Here is a 16,650-nt window from a genome sequence, read left to right as displayed (position 1 = left end):
GGGACACATACAGTAGGGTTGAGGATGTACATGCACAGTCCATACATCAACATGAAATTTGTGACATGCATGAGTGAGTAGGTTTTTATTGTGTGATAAGGGAGTGTTAACATCATACGTTCATCTCATGGAGGGAGGCCACAGAAAATGTATTGTACATCCATTGACTAGCAGAAATTTGTTTTTCATCATTACTGGGGTACAATGTCAGTAGTATGAGCACCAGACAGTGTATATTTAGTGTCCTGGTACAATGGGTGATGCTAACGCATAGTTTTGCGGAGGACTGGACAATCTTCTGAATCTTCTTCATCAGATGTGTGTGTTGTCACAGCTGATGGTGTAATCAGTGGTGCAGTCGACATAGGAGGCATAGACACATCAGGGACTGCAGATGTTGACGGGATTGTACCTGCATCATGTTCCATGCCCATCAGGTAACGCATGAATGCACTGAGCATGACTTGGTGGTTTTCCAGCACAGCTGTAACATCCCGTTGGTAGGCAGCCAAGTTGGTTTGGTATGCATCCTGTTTTGCATTCATTTCTTTAAGAATGTCCTGAATTTCCCTCAGCCTGTTGGCAACTTCAAGGCTGGCCCTTGTGTTGGGCATTTGTCTGTGCCTCTGCTGCATGACTTCTGATATGTCATTCATGGCGTGAAACAAAGTACGTGGTGGCGCATCGTTGCTGCTACCAGTTTCCGCACTGCCACTATTGGATGTTGGGCAACGGAGCACTCCCTCTAGGGTGCCTACCATGCTCTCTATCCCTTTACGCACCTCCTGTGCCAACTGACCCTGTACATCCACAACACGTTGTTCAAAAGAATTTAGCGTGTTCGGCGAGTGGTGAGGCTGAGATGTTGTGGGAGGTGGCGTAGGAGTGCTTCCATGTTGGGCAAGCGGAGATCCCACTGTGCTGCTTTGCGTTCTTGTGCGGGGAGAGGGAGTTTGTATTGATTCTAACAGGTCCTGGAGGAGGCCTGTGTCCACACTTGGTACACTGTCACCGCCCTCATCATCGGATTCAAACATAGGTTCCTGCTCATGAGTAGGTGTACCATGCCCTGAAATGAAAAAAGATGTAGGTTTATGATCATGTCTGACATATGGTCTACAGATGCACAATTTTGAGTCATCTACCCTTTTTGACTTTGATGTGTGTCAACATGTCAAAGTTAAAGCTACACAGCATCACTCATGTTACCTAAAATGACATGGCATGATTCATTTGATGGATTCAAAATGTTTTTCCAATCACATGGCACATGGCCAGACAGTGTTTGCACACTTGCAACATTCAACTTGAGTGCATGTCCTGATGTCTGTTTTGTTGGTGTATATTGAGGACACATTCCAGCACAGTAGCAAGTCCAAGTGGCATTATGCACTCTATATGTGTGCAACAGGTATCAGGCCACAATTACTGAGGATTTGGGACATGGATTTCTTACCATCTCACATCATCCCGCCTGTCATAGCCAACACGGCTGTGTTGTTTGTGTGTGACCCATTTCCTGTGTCTTCATGCTAATGACGTTATATTTGGATAATACAGATTGCTCCTGGTATGTTGCTCAATCTACACCCAGCTCCCCCTGTGTGCCCCTGCTGCTGAGTACACACTGGCAGGTGTGCAGAACCACCATATTAGTGTCCCGTTAGTGGCCTCAGTGCAACTATTTTTCACCCTGTTTGCACACCATTTTGGTTTCAGTGCCACTGTTCCACCACCCCATGCACATTTGCTGCTCCCGCCTACCAGCTGCTCCTCCCTCCCACATCCCCATATGTGCCAAACTTTTCTTGACTGTGCAACTTGCGCACCAGAGGCGCACCTTAAGCAAGCCAGTCTGCAGCCATCTGCGCCTGGACCATGCCCAGCGCCAGGACCCCTTGTGGCCACTAATGCCACTACACCAGACTCCAGTACTACGCCTGTACCCTCCATGCACTCAATGCCAGCCAATACAACACTTGCTTCCAGGCCACCACAATAACATACACACGGGACCCTTCTCCTGCCGCACATGCAGCTTCACAACTAACTGAGCCACCAAACCCCCATGGAGTGGACCCAGCCACCTCCAATGCATTATCCACAACACCCACTCCACACGAAAACAGCCCATGTGGCTCTGGGATCTGCTGGACACCTCCGCCCCAGATGTGTGATTATTAAACGTGACCTGGTGGGACTACTGCTCTGCGACCAACATCACCATAGACATCCCAGACAGCTACAAGTTCAACCGCAGGGATTGCGCTGACTGATTTGGTGGATGAATCACCATCGACCACAAGTCCACCCTCAAGCGGCACCCATGCAGACAACCCCATCAACACCGCCAACCACCTGCACATAAACATCCACACCGACACCCAACACCACCCTCAGAGGACCCTCGTGTACAGCACACCGACCCTGTGCTCAGTTATGCTGCTCCATCGATGACCTCGCCAGCACCCACGCACTCGCCTCCACGTACTACATCATCCTGTGGGACCTGACCGTACACCTCAAGGACAACAACGACGACAACTCCACCATACTGATCAACGACCTCACCAGACCCGGCTGCAGACAACTCGGGACCGAACCCACGCCGCCAGCCACAAGCTGGACCCCGTCTTCTCAACAGGCACCCACGTCACCTCCAACCACACCACTGAACTGCACTCGACCGACCACCGCAGCATCAATTTGACCTTCAATTAATCAACCACACACCACCGCAGACAACTGCTGCCTCACCAATGCTGGGTAAAAGTAAACGTAGACCAGCTGGTCACACCCCTCAGCCAGAGCCCAAACTACAACCCCACCAACCCAGTCGCCAGTGCCCAAAAACTCTGACAGTGTATGTAGGACTGCACCAACACCTTTGCCCCACTCACGTTACCCTCCAACAGCCACGCCTGCAACAGAGCCACCCGTTTCCCCGACTACCTCCAGACCTACCAACGCGCATGCCGGAAGATGGAGTGAACATGGCTCCACGGACACACACTGCACAACCACACAGTCCACAAGGACGCCACGTGTATACATCACCAACTCAACAGATTGGCAAAGAGCTCCTCCTTCCGAGACTGGCTGGATACCAATGCACACGACAGCAATGAGGTCTTCAGCATTGTTATTGAACAGAGAAACCCATGCGCAAACGTTAACAACATCCCACCCTCACAAGAAGTGTGCGACTCACTGTCCATCTTCTCACAGCGCACGTTTGGTGACATCGACAACAGCTTCAACACCACAACCACCCCAACTATGCCAGACCCCACCTCCCCGGCGAGGACCACCAGCGCCAACCGCAGCACCTCCTGGTACTACGTCAACAAGGACGCAACACACAAGGTCATGAACTCCATACACTCTGGATCACCAGCAGTACCATCACCACACCACTTATTGTACAAAGCAGAGGAAGCGACCATACCACAACTACACAAGTTCATCTACATCTTTTTCAATGCAGCAACATTCCATGAAATATGGAAGCACACCACAAGCAATGCCCTCCTCAAGAGGCACAAGGCACACCCCAAGGCCCTCGAGGACTCACGGCCCATCTCCCTGCTCACGTTCCCAACGAAGGTCATCTAGGTAATCATCAACATGCAATTGGGTCGCGAGCTGGTAGACCCCAACATGTTTGACCCGTCCCAGTCTGGAGTCATACGTACATACAGCAGCAAGACAGTCCACATGCCCGGCACAGACAACATCATGCGCCAACTAGCCAGCACCAAGACAGCAGCCCTCTTCCTCCTGGACCGGTCAACCGCCTTTGACACGGTATGCCTTCACACTCTGAAGACACACCTCCGAGAATCATGATTCCAATTGAAGGCCCTAGACTGGACCACGTCCTTACTCTCCGGCAGAACCCAGAGCGTCCAGAGTGTCCGAAACCCATCCATCAAATCGGACGCCATCAACATCATCTGCGGCGTACCCCAGGGGTCATCCCTCAGACCAACACTGTTCAACATGTACTTGTCCCCCTCGCACACGTGGGCCGCCATCACAACCTCTACATCCTCTCCTACACCAACAACACCCAGCTCATCCTCTCCATCACCAGGGACCCACACACACCCTGAGCAAACCTCCACGAGGGAATGAAGTCCTTCACCAACTGGATGAGGAGCAGCAGTCTGAAACTGTACTTGGACATGACACAGGTCCTCATCCTCGGACCCACACCCTGAGCCTGGGACGACTCCTGGTGGGCAACCACACTGGGAACAGCAACAACACCCACTGACCATGCACGCAACTTTCAATACATTCAGTAGTCCTTCCTCTCCATGTCTGAGCAGGTTGATGCCATCTCCTCCTCCTGCTACAACTGCCTCCGCATGCTGTGCAGGATCTACAAGTGGATCCCCACCCCAGACAAAAATAACTGTGACACAGGCCCTGAGCAGCAGCAGACTGGACTACCGCAACGCACTGTACGCAGGATTCCCAGACAAACACCTACAACTACTACAACGCATCCAATACACTTACGGCTCATTGATTGTCAACGTCCCCCACCGCAGCAACATCATCCCCCAAATGTGAGACCTACACTGGTTCCCCATCAGTAAGTGGATCAGCTTCAAGCTCCAGACCCAGACACACAATGCACACCAGTAGGCCGGACCAGCCTACCTGTACAGCAGACTCAGCTTCTACACCCCCACATGCCAGGTCTGCTCCACCAGCCTCCCCCTCACCACTGTCCACCGCATCCTATGACCAATCTCCAGCAGCAGATCCTTGTCCTACCTCGCCGCCAAGACCTTGCACACCCTCCTGGCCCACCTACGGCAGACCCAGGACCTACTCGCATTCAGAAGACTCATCAAGACCTGTGTCTTGGAGCGGTAGCGGCAGCCCCTTCCCATCAGAGTGGGAGATCCAACAGGTGTTTTTACATGCTGAAGGAGTTGTTCCAAGGACACGGACTTCTGTATTCTCTGATTTTTTTTTCATGCAGCTGTGGTTCATGCAGACTGTGACGTAGTGCACTCCTCAATGTATTTCAAGTCTTTGGTTGGTGTAGTCTTAGGTGTGAGAGAGTATGAGCTGTCTGTCATCAGCAATGGATACAATGTTGAGGCTGTGTTTGGTTTCAAATGGCGCTGAGGCAGCCCTGTTGATGTTGACAAGGGTCAGACACATAGATGGTCCCTCTTGCATTCAGCATTGGAATTACGTGATTTTAAAGACGAAGGTTGTCAGTCTGATCCTTGAACCTCTTGCTGGGATGAGTGACCCAGTTAAGCGTTGTTCCTTGGAATCCTGCTGCATGTAGTGTAGCAAATCTGTGTGGTGTTAGTCTGTGTCGGAGCACACTCACGGCTCTTGGTCCCGGAGGGTGCGGATGTCACCTGTGGGTGTGAATAGGGTGATCTTGGTGCTGTTGTTGATGTGATGAGGACAGGGCTGTAGTGATGCCACAGGTGGCTGTATCTCATGTTGGAGGGGGTGCATTGAGCTGTGACTGGTGTCCCGGTGGGGATGGTAGTATGGTTGTTGTGTTGGGAGAGGTTTGTGTGGTGCTGCCTGTGGTATCTCATGTGTACGGCAAAGTTGTTGTAGTGAAATTTTTTACTTTATGGTGAACTTTGTTGGACACTTATCACAGGGCTGTAGTGCCAGGGTGATGTCTGTCGCTTTGCTGCATAGGTTGTTTTATTCATGCAGGACCTTGACGAGTTTGTAGGACTTTCCATTCTCTTAGACTATTTTTTTGTGGTAGTCCCTCATAGCGTCCATGTATGTGTTTTACATTTCAGGTGTCTTGGTGTTTATACAGTTCTTACCAAGGTATCTGCCTCTTGCTTCTTAGAGATCAGTGCTCTACCATGCCGTGTCCCTGTAGTGCTGTTTGTTAGGCTTGCAGAGGGTGGAGGTCTGGTATGCGTAGTTGTGTATCCAGGTGTGACTTTCACTTGCAGAAACGCTGGCGTTGGCTGTGTTTGAGACCAGGGTGGTGGTTGAGCTTTGTCAGCAGTGTAGGCATGTGAAATGTCTGTGGGTCATGTTTGCAAAGGCCTGTTGTCATTCTCCAATTTTTTCCATGTATGAGTGCATGGAGGCTGGCTGAGCTGCATCAGTGAGTGACTGTATATCAGTTGTTGCTGGAAATTATTGCATTTGGGACACAGATGTGCGCATTCAGACTTGCCATAGGCGTGCCTTCAGCACACCATGTACATGCGTCTGCTGTGCGCTTGCACAGCGGCTGACATTGAGTAGGGTAATTGTGAGGTACAATATTCAGTGATGACGGAACACATGAAGACAGGGGTGGGGGTCTTAGTGGTACTTCATAGACCATATGTGGAGTGTGGGCTCAGATGAGAGCACTGAACTGACTTATTATGGAGACACAAGGGATGAGTGACTGAAGTGATCATGCTACGTGTCATCATGGCATGGGAGGGTGGGTACGGGACATCTAAGATGAGGTGGGTCATGTGCATATTGGCAAGATGACTCAGGTGCCACCCATGATGACCAGAGCAGTAATACCCACTTCCATGTTTGGTATGCAGGCTGCATTTCAGCCTCCCTGGCAAACATGGCCGACACTCCAGCATGTGGCTGCATGACTTATCCCATTTCCTATTAGCAGTCACACCAGCACTTCACAGCGTTGTGATTGACTCAGAGTAGTGAGGCTGGCTGCCTAATTCCTTTTACGTGACACAAAGGCAGGGTTGCATAGGCTGAAGAGAAATGAGACACAGCTTTGAGGTCAGACTTCCCTCAATATGTGCCTGATTCACAGAACGACCTTAAGACTCAATCCTAAACTTACTACTATTTTGTTGTTGACAGAATGCACTTACTACTTTTGGCATTCACAGAATGAATTTAGTACTTTTGGTATTCACAGAAGTTAGGATTTTGTCTTAAGTCTGTCTTAAGTCTGTCTTAAGAGAAACTTAAGACAAAATCCTAACTTCTGTGAATACCAAAAGTAGTAAGTTCATTCTGTGAATGCAAAAATTAGTAAGTGCATTCTGTGAATACCAAAATAGTAGTAAGTTTTGGATTGAGTCTTAAGTTCATTCTGTGAATCGCCCACTATATGTTTTGCAGCACCCACTCACACACATATCCCTGCATCCATAAGACATTCATTGTTATTTCCTTCATTTGTTAACTCACAGCTGCCCCCCCCAATTGCCAATGCTTGCCACTGTGCCCCCATGCAGAGCAGGTGTACCACTCTTGTGCCAAAAGGCACATACATATTACCAAAACATGCCATGTCATCACATTCCATTGAATTAATTTTTAATACTAGGTATGTTGCAACTGTAGAGTAGGTGTTGCACAGCGGAGACTTTAATTACACTGTTCAAAGTTCAGTGAGTACATGGACAGACTATCCTTGTCACCACACACCCAGACCTGAAGCATTAAATTCCTTTATGAACAACCACGACACACACAATGGAGTCAGTTTAGTGAGTAATGCACACACCATTTTTCATTGCCAAAACAAATATGCACAGCATTTGTTAATATTCTCAAAATTTCACCCCCTATTTCTCATGATGTACATCTATACAAATAATAGTTCAGCCATATGTCACCCCATGACACAACCAAATGTTATTATTTAACACATAAATGCACAACATTTTAGATATTTTTCAGATTTGTCACAATTTATTTGTTTTTCATACTGACACACATTACCACATGAAGTACTTACATCACAACATAATTGTGGTCACAATGAGGTATTTTGAGATTATATTTTGGTACACATGCATTGCATTGTTGACATTGTGCAGCATACATTGTAATGGTCATCTCAAAAGACTACGGCAACCATAGTCTACGCTGCTTGCATTTGACTGGCTCAGGTCCACACTGTGAACCAAGGTTTATTCCTCTTGGACACTGCAACAATACAATGTCAGCAACCTCCTCAACTTCAACCCTGTACGCCACCTCACCTGCCAGGACGTAACTCTGCTACAGACATCACCATCACTGTCACTGACAACTTCTGTGTCACCTGCATGTGGCAGCACGACAATCATGGAAGAGGCATTGTAAACCCATACACCGGTACACTCAGAATGAGCATGCACTCTAATGTGCCATGGTTGACCATGTACTACGACAACTACATTATCGTGACCAAGCCCATGGCCATACTCAGCAGCACACTCATGTGCAGGACACCCAGGCCATGTGCCCCATTCTCCAATACCATTGTTGACCTCATTGCACTCCAGTGTGTGACAGCCACAGGCAGCATCCCTCTCGATGACCTCCAGTTCCACCTCAGCAGGTTAAGTTACCGGACCAACAACACCTCCAGGGTAACTTCACTGACATCAGACACAAGCATCAAGTGACCTCAACATACCACTGAACAGGACACGGTTAAATACCTGTACTACGGCTGCAGGTACTTCTGATTCAGGTCTGACTTCATACTCTCCTGGCACTACCATCATTGAATGCATGACATATGTGACTTGACCAGCAATCACCACCGCCCTCCTTGCACCCTCTTGTAGCTGGAGCAAGGGCAGTGCATGACATCTCATCCACTCCTTGTGCAAAGACAGTCCACCAATGCTTAAATACTTGTGACACTACAGCACACAAATAGCACTGCTAGGATCTCTAATGACACCATCATTTCTGCACCCCTCATGAATGTACTTGCATCCCTACTTTCCCCCTGCCTCATGGCAGCCATGTATGTGGGCAGTGCCATTGGCATCGTCTGCCACTATGCATTGCTGGAGTTGTGGCATGGTGGTGCATACACTGACATTATGATTTGTAATGGATCAGTCATTACTTGAATCATGGAGCAATGTCCAGTGGGTACTGTACATCCATACTATTGCAAGGGGGGACATGGTGAGAAGTGTTGCCTCACTGTCTTCTTGCAGCAACAATTTTCATGGTTGTGCCATAGGAATGCACACAATATTGCTGTTGTTTCACATTTGTAGAGTGTATCTTTGTCACAGGGCAACCCTGTAACCTTGTTTACAGCGCTGTCCAGTACCATTCCCATGCATATATGTTGTGCCACGAATTGTCACCTTCCTTAGGGACATGTATGTTGTGGCTTTACATTCCGGGAGCTATTGTGCATTTGCATGAGTTTGCTTGTTTCTCTCATGTCTGTGACAGCCTTGCTAATCTTGGAAGGTGCAGTTAGTCAACTTGTTAGCATTATTTGGATACGTAACGCCTACTTTGCATGTCATTGCCATAGTTTTGTTGGGACATGCAATGCCATTGACATAGAAGTTGCTATCACTCCTGAGCATTTGCTCTCATCTGTATGCTACACTTGCTAATGTGATTAGACATTCTTGGCACTTAAGCTACACAAACAGTGCTGCAGACTCGCTGATGATCCATTTGTATAATTGACTATGGTGCATATTTGCTGGATGTTTAGCAGCTGGACTGCGCACCTTGCAATATAGGTGTGCTGCAGTGCATGCATAGGTACAGACCATGAATGGAGGCCTTCGGTGAGATGGTGTGCATTCCTGCAAACTATTGATGTTGGATGTTCTTTCACTGCAAGAACACCATTGGTACACTTATGTTTTTCCCATGGTCGTGACAACATAGATGTGCTGTATTCACTGTATGTCGCTACATGTTGTTATTCATGTTGTATACGTCATTCATCCAGACGTAGCTGGTCAGTGCTTAAGTCATGCATTCATGTGAGGAGCATCATTCAAGTACAGCAAACCTTGGTGCAGGCCTCTCCCGGTGGCACTGCCTCTCCCCTATACCTACCAGGATGCAGGTGTGAGGTACTGACACAATTGCCAGATGCTAATGTATTTCCAAAATTTGGATGGATTGCACAGCACCACTACTGATATTTGTGTTTGGATGTGCAGACCCACCATGCATACGTTATGCATGATGCTTGTGTAATGTGGCACAGGGATTCACATGCTGAGTAACATTCCTGAGTACTTTCCCTTACATAAGCAGATGATGTGGCTGAAACCATCATGCACAAAGTAGTACAATGACAGATTTTGGGCCTGCATGGGGTGACTATCAGTAGGGTCTGTTTATTGGTGTCACCTGCCCTTCAAACGACATAGGTGCACAATGCTTGGCATGCGCCGACCCAGGCAAACTTGCACCATGTTGCAGGGGGTCCGGCGGTGCAGGGGATCAGTGTTTGTGTGCATGGAAGGGACACATTCCTGCATGATGCAGTCATCAAAATATTTTTCCTCTTTCTATGTGTCCACTTGAATGCAACAGCTATATGTTGGGTATATCAGAGAGGGAACAGTTCGTATTTATTCAGGTTGTGCATGCCTTACACAGACCCTGAGGATGCATATCTTTGTGGCGCAGCGTAATAGTTACAGTTTGACTTTGCTATTGGACATTGTCAATTGGACATGGATGTCTCTGGGTACACCCCCAGCAACAGCCCTGGAATTGCGCTTTCTCACACTTTAATGTGAGAATGATGCAATGACATGATATATTGTACTATGTTACATGGCTGTCTGTGGCCTATTATTGTGGGTGTGGCACATTATGCCACCACTACATGATCAAAATAACATCCTGCCAGCACAGTGGTGTCAGTCCAGGTTATACAAGTGTTAAACTCGGTCTGTTGCAGGATGTTGTGTGATTGGTATTTCATGAGGGTAGTTGTATATTTGCACCTGCGTGTGGCACTTGTCAGGTGTAGCAGTGGGCTGGGACTTCACTTTGGCAATATGTTATTACTTTGACAGGGGTAGGTGTTTACCAAATGTGACATCTGCATGTCCCTGGTACAATACTTTTTGAAGACCCTTCACAGTTCATGACATTGCCTGACTTCTCTTTCCACAACACGTCAGTATTTGAGCCAGCCACCTTAGTTTATGCACTGCACAACATTACCTTCTTTGCAGATTTCCCCTTGTAGGGACTTACCCTCTCTGTCTTGCAGTTCCTCATGCTCTGCACTGTCCTGTCATGGAATTCCTACCACCAACTCGTCTGGGATGACCGCCGCAACCCGCTCCTCAAGGTCATCCAGCTCTTCCTGTTGTGATGGGCTGCCTCCTCCTGTCACCGTTGCTTCTTTGCGGTTTTTTGCCATTTTTTCTTTTGTCCTGCGCTTTATGTAATTCCAGCGTTTCTTAAGGTCAATGACTGTCCTCTTAGATTGGGCCACACAGTTGACCTTTGTCAATATGGACTGCCAAATGGCCTCTTTTTTTGATAATGGCAACTTGGAACTTCCAAAAAGCTGGTGCTGGTGGTCTGTCACCTCATTTATGAGTATGTCGTTCTCCTCAGCACTGAAATGTATTTTCCTTTTCCTCTTTCCATGTGTTTCTCCCCGTGTTTCAGGCTGGGCATCCTGGCTGCCATGTGGAAGGTTCCCTTGACTGCTGCTGTGTCCTTCACACTCCATGGTAGCAATTTTTTCGATTTGCGGGAGAATTAGGAGATGGATGCGTGTATTTTTGGCGTTTTCCGGATTCTGACGCAACGTGAAAGTGGCGCAGCGACGCGTACACTTGCGTCAGTACCGCGATTGTGACTTACGGCACTTTTCCAGCACTTGCGTGACTTTCCGGTGCGTCAGGACGTCAGCGTCTGCGTCACTTTTTTCCGACTTTCGGCATCACTTGCGACACGATGCGCCATTGCATTATTCTGACGCATCCACGTCGCAAACTTCTGACGCAGCGCGTCGTACGGAATTGGGACGCATCCCTGCGCCTGTGCAAGGATGCGTCACTTTTCATAAATAAGGGCCCATGTTTTGGTGCTTTTTCCCTGATAAATTTTAAAATATATATATATTAAATATATGAATGTTCTTTTGAAAGATATTTTGCTGCCCCGTGTATGATTCATTGTTCATTTCTAATTGATAATTGTGATTACATTGAATTTCTTTATTGATTGACTCTGCTATCCACCACTGTAGAGGGTGTGACCTCAAATAGTTTTTCAAACAATTTTAAACGTTCTAGACAAATAAAATCCCTTGTAGGTTATCCCTCCCTCTTTGAAAACTTCATTGCCCAAACCTGCAAGGGTAGATTGGGTTCCCACTCTTTTGAATATTGCACTGTGCATAGATAATAGTCCGTTCTGGGTCACTTCCTTAGAAGTGGTAACTGAGTTAGACTACAATAAGTGGGGTTGTTTTAGACACCCTTGACTTCGGTTTAAATGTATTTATGTCTGAACGGGAGACCTTATCATATACAGATGAATATATATTGAAAATAGCGGGTGGCCCTTCTCTATTGGGAAATTAGGGACCCTCTGCTATTCTTCCATATGAATCTGACCTTAATCAATTAGAACGATTAAAGAAAAAACTAGTGAGAACTGAATTACACGCTAGATTTCTCACAGATTGTCTCAACTCCAATATTATTCCAACTGGGTTGCAGATAAGAAATGTCTTGATAATCTTTATTGATGACGATGAGTTCAAAGTGGGTTTCAGCTTTGCAGTCAACAAGTCCTCTCGCACCTGGATGGTTTTAAGTATTGAGACCGCACTCAAACATATCAAAATTCTTCTGAAGGAAATTGAAACTTTGGAGAAGAAAATAGAATCTGACTCCAATATTACCAACTCAAAAGTCCTTCTTGACAAGATCGCAGCAACAATAAAAGAGTTCGAAGAGTTTAATTCCCATAAAAAAACTGAAAAGTTGCAAAAAGATATAAGATGGTATAGTAAAGAAAAGACTTATCCGTATTTACAAAAAGATTTCTACTCAACGGAAGCTCCCAACCAAGTTCAGCGTAAGGAAACAACCTTTTCAGATACTAACTCAGACACAGATAGTAAACACGCTGCTGACAACTCCAAAAGACATTATTACGACCAACAACCATCCACCACCAGGCACGCTTTTTTAGGACAGGACAGGAGGGGACAAGGCCAACCTCGGAAACAACGGTCCTCCAAGAGAGGATGGTTACGGAACCAATACACCCCAGGGCAGAGACAAACACGGAATCAGTATTACGAATGGTAACTGACACACAAACCATTTAAATTTTCAATCTTTCTAAACACGTTCTTTCTGAAACAGAAATATCGGTATTGTCAGCAGGGCTGTAATTCGTACCAACTCACCAAAGTGATCTCTTTGATACAAAACTTGAACTTTACAGATTTTTTAGATCTGTTAGACTAAAACATTTCTTCTCGGACAGAACATCAAATATTTTTTTTTGTATAAGCTTTATTTCGATATAAAAACATATCATAAAAGCAACACATTACATCAATAGAAAGTAGTTTAACAACACATTAAAAAAAGACCTGCAGAATCGACAAGGGGAATTAAAAAACAATCATTGGTTAAGAAGGGGCGAGACAGGGGAAGAAGACGTTACTGGATCAGCATTTTGTTTGCAGTTCTTATACGCCAAGCCCACCCTAGGAATTTTGCCATACAGCAGGCAAAAAAGGGTCTTGCATCCGTGCGCAATATGCGTAAGGCTTCCAAATGTGATCTCGTTCCCAGGCTCCTGCATAGGGGCTTCAACCACCTCCTTCTAGGCACCGCATAAGCGTTGCACTCGAACAGCAAATGTGCAACGGACTCGACCCTAGAGTCACAGAAGGGACAATATGGTACAGTTTGTAAGGGTGGTTTCCAGGTGGAGGTAAACTGACCTAAAGGGAGTACCCCCACCCTGAATTTGATGTACAGTAATCTGTCGCCTGAGTTATGGATTAAATCCAAACAGGGTTCCCTGTAAGGGAGATCTTTAACTAACAGGATCTGGGCAACAGATTTACAATTATTTGAATTGCACATTCTCTCGTTGTCCACCCATAACCAATAGGCCTTCTTTAACAGTTGTTTTGAAGGTGCTGTTTTGTTGACCCAGGCGTCTCCTAAACCCAGCTTATAAAGGAGCCCCTTGACCTCCCTAAGCCAGGTAACCTTATAACAACCCGGAAGGGACAGAAGATCATTTAGGGCATCTGCATAGCTGCGGAGTTCGGGGACATTCCATATTCTGGACCATAGTAAAAGGGGGCGTAGTTTGGCTTGCTCACAGATTGGGCGAGTGCCTGCATATAGCAAAAGGGGGAGTGTGGGGGTACTGTGGGGTAGCCTCATAAGATCTTTGTGAAAGTTATTTTCAAGGCAGGCCAAGGTGTCAACTCTCTGTATGCCCCACAGTTCTGCGCCGTACAATGCTGCGCTCACTACCCTTGCCCTATAGATGTCAAGGAGAGCCCCGATTGGTTTTATGGATGAGGCACGCTGTTCTTTAAGCAGGGCACCATCGACCCTCTTATGAGTCAGAAACACCTTTTGGTGGTGCGCCTTCCAGCTCATAGTGTCGCACAGACGTATGCCCAAATAGTCAAATTCTTTGACTCTTTCCAATGGGACAGAGTCTAGAACGGGGGGGGCGACAAATTTCTTGGGAGGGTTAAGGACAAGAAACTTGGTCTTACCTATATTTATAGCCAGACCCTTAGTGTCGCAGTAGGCCTTGAAACTAGAAAGCAATTTTTGAATGCCCGCTGGTGATTTCGAGATTAGAAGGGTGTCATACGCAAATAGGAGTGTCGGAATTTTCCTTCCAGCCAGGGAGGGTGCGTCCGATGGATGTTGGAGGAGATGCTCCACCACTCTGTTAACATAAAGAGAAAACAGAGTGGGGGCAAGCACACATCCCTGGCGGACGCCCCTATCTACAGGGATACGAGATGTTTTTTCCCCCTGGGCACCCCATCTAATTTGGGCAAAATTGCTATCATGAAATTTTATGAGCAAGGCCAACAAATAAGGCGGTAGACCAAGGCCATCGAGGACATTCCACAATGAAGCTCGTGGTACCAGGTCGAAGGCTGTTCGCAAGTCTATAAAGACTAAATACAAACTGCCCCCTCCCAGCACCACCACTTTCCAGTAAATCATTAGAAGGCGAAATGTTTGCTCGATGGTACCTGTCCCAGTTCTAAAGCCTGCTTGAAAATCTGACAGGATCTGGTTTTCTTCTGCCCACTGCAAGATCCTACCCAGTACCACTTTGCCCGCAACCTTTTGAGTTGAATCCAGCAAACTAATAGGGCGATTTCTTAAAGATAGGGACGACTTCGGCGCCCCTGCAGGAATCAGGGAAAGAACCTCCCAACAAAACCTCATTTAGGAGAGAAGCAATTAATCTACTCTACAATAAGGGGTATTTCTTTAACAAATCGCCCGGAAGCCCATCAGGGCCTGCAGCCTTATTGGGTACAATGCACCTAATTGCCTTTTCTACTTCCTGACTAGAAAATAAACCATCATTGCATGGGAGGTCAGCTGTGGGACTGGGCAAAAAACCCAGATTTGGATTCGATGTCCCCGGAGGAGCAGAGTATAGCTTGGAGAAGTGGGCAAGCCAGACGTCACCAGGGATATTACAAGTTAGCTGTTGGTCAATAGGCTTATCCCTGGCTCTTAGCAGATCCCAAAACCCCTTGGAATCTTTCCTAGTGCTTGCCTCTGTTAACTCCCGCCAAAAATTTGAGTCATGAGCCTCCTTGGCCTCTGCCACAGTTTTTTTATAGAGTTTCCTCGTGGTTCTTATACTGACTGGGTCTTTGTTCTTTACAGCAGAGATATGTTTCCCCTTTGCAACTCGACATTTGGAGGAGTACCACTTGTCTCTAGCCTTAGAAACCCAGTTCGAAACAACCCTGGCACTAGGTTGGGGAATAATAAACAAATCACTCAATGCCACTACAGTCTCGGTAAATAGTGGTAAGACCTTTTTGCTGGTGGGGCTTAGGGCGACAAGCCGAGGTTCCACCCCTGACAAGATGGTCCCGGCTTGTGCCATACTTGCTTCGTCAACTGATACTTTTGCTAACTTTAGGCGCCTGCCACAGTTCGAAGGAACAATTTCATGAGATGCTTTCCACTTGTGATCGGACATGCCTTGGTTCCCAACCTGCCAAGGAGAAGTAATGGTTAAGGAGAGGGGATTATGGTCACTGTCACAAGACACTATAACCTCCATGTCTTGGTGGAATGACCAAAGATTATAGTTAAGCATGATAAAGTCAATTCTGGAGGAGTGACCCGTCCTGTTATATGTGTGAGCACCCATAGAATCCGATTTGGAGCGTCCATTTGCTGGTCTCAGATTGTGTTCCATACAAAGAGCATTAATTTCAATCGCGCTTTGTGTCCATTTGGGGATCGGGTCTAGGGTCAGGATAGGGATACCTCTCCTTGTATCCTCGTCAAAGGTATCTAAAATGTCTTCCTTGGCCAGTGGCTCAAAACAGCAATTGAAGTCGCCTGCAAGAATAACATAAGAGTCGATATTACAGGCAGTTAAATCGCTGCTTAGGCCTGTTGAGGTTAGGCGTGATGCCCCACCCCTGGCGCCCCTCAGATAGAGGTTGAATACTTCTAGGTTCCTTGCCCCTTTACGATGTATTGTTATCCACTGGAGGTCAGGAGATTTGGTGGACCTATGACTTACACTTAAACCTAGAGCAATGCTGACCCATATGAGGAGACCGCCGGACGGGCGACCTTTGGATCCATGTTGTTGGACAGCTGGAACAAAGTGGGTCGAAAAACCTACTCTGTGTCTGGGTTCTTGGCA

The 16,650-nt window shown here is 47.0% G+C and overlaps 1 protein-coding gene across 1 annotated transcript; it reads right to left on the bottom strand.

Annotated features, from left to right (window-relative positions):
- Positions 1 to 263: 263 nt before the first annotated feature.
- Positions 264 to 16,337, bottom strand: LOC147659249 (uncharacterized; the record flags this gene model as incomplete). Its single annotated transcript, XM_086951857.1, has 2 exons — positions 264 to 1,069; positions 16,263 to 16,337. Coding segments are annotated over 2 exons (881 nt in total), but the record flags the coding sequence as incomplete, so codon positions are not given.
- Between the last annotated feature and the right edge of the window lie 313 nt (positions 16,338 to 16,650).

The sequence above is a fragment of the Lissotriton vulgaris genome, unplaced genomic scaffold (assembly GCF_964263255.1).
Source record: "Lissotriton vulgaris unplaced genomic scaffold, aLisVul1.2 SCAFFOLD_4644, whole genome shotgun sequence".
NCBI lineage: Eukaryota > Metazoa > Chordata > Amphibia > Caudata > Salamandridae > Lissotriton > Lissotriton vulgaris.
The sequence above is the reverse complement of the archived record's forward strand: the minus strand, read 5'-3'. Positions and strand labels throughout refer to the sequence as shown.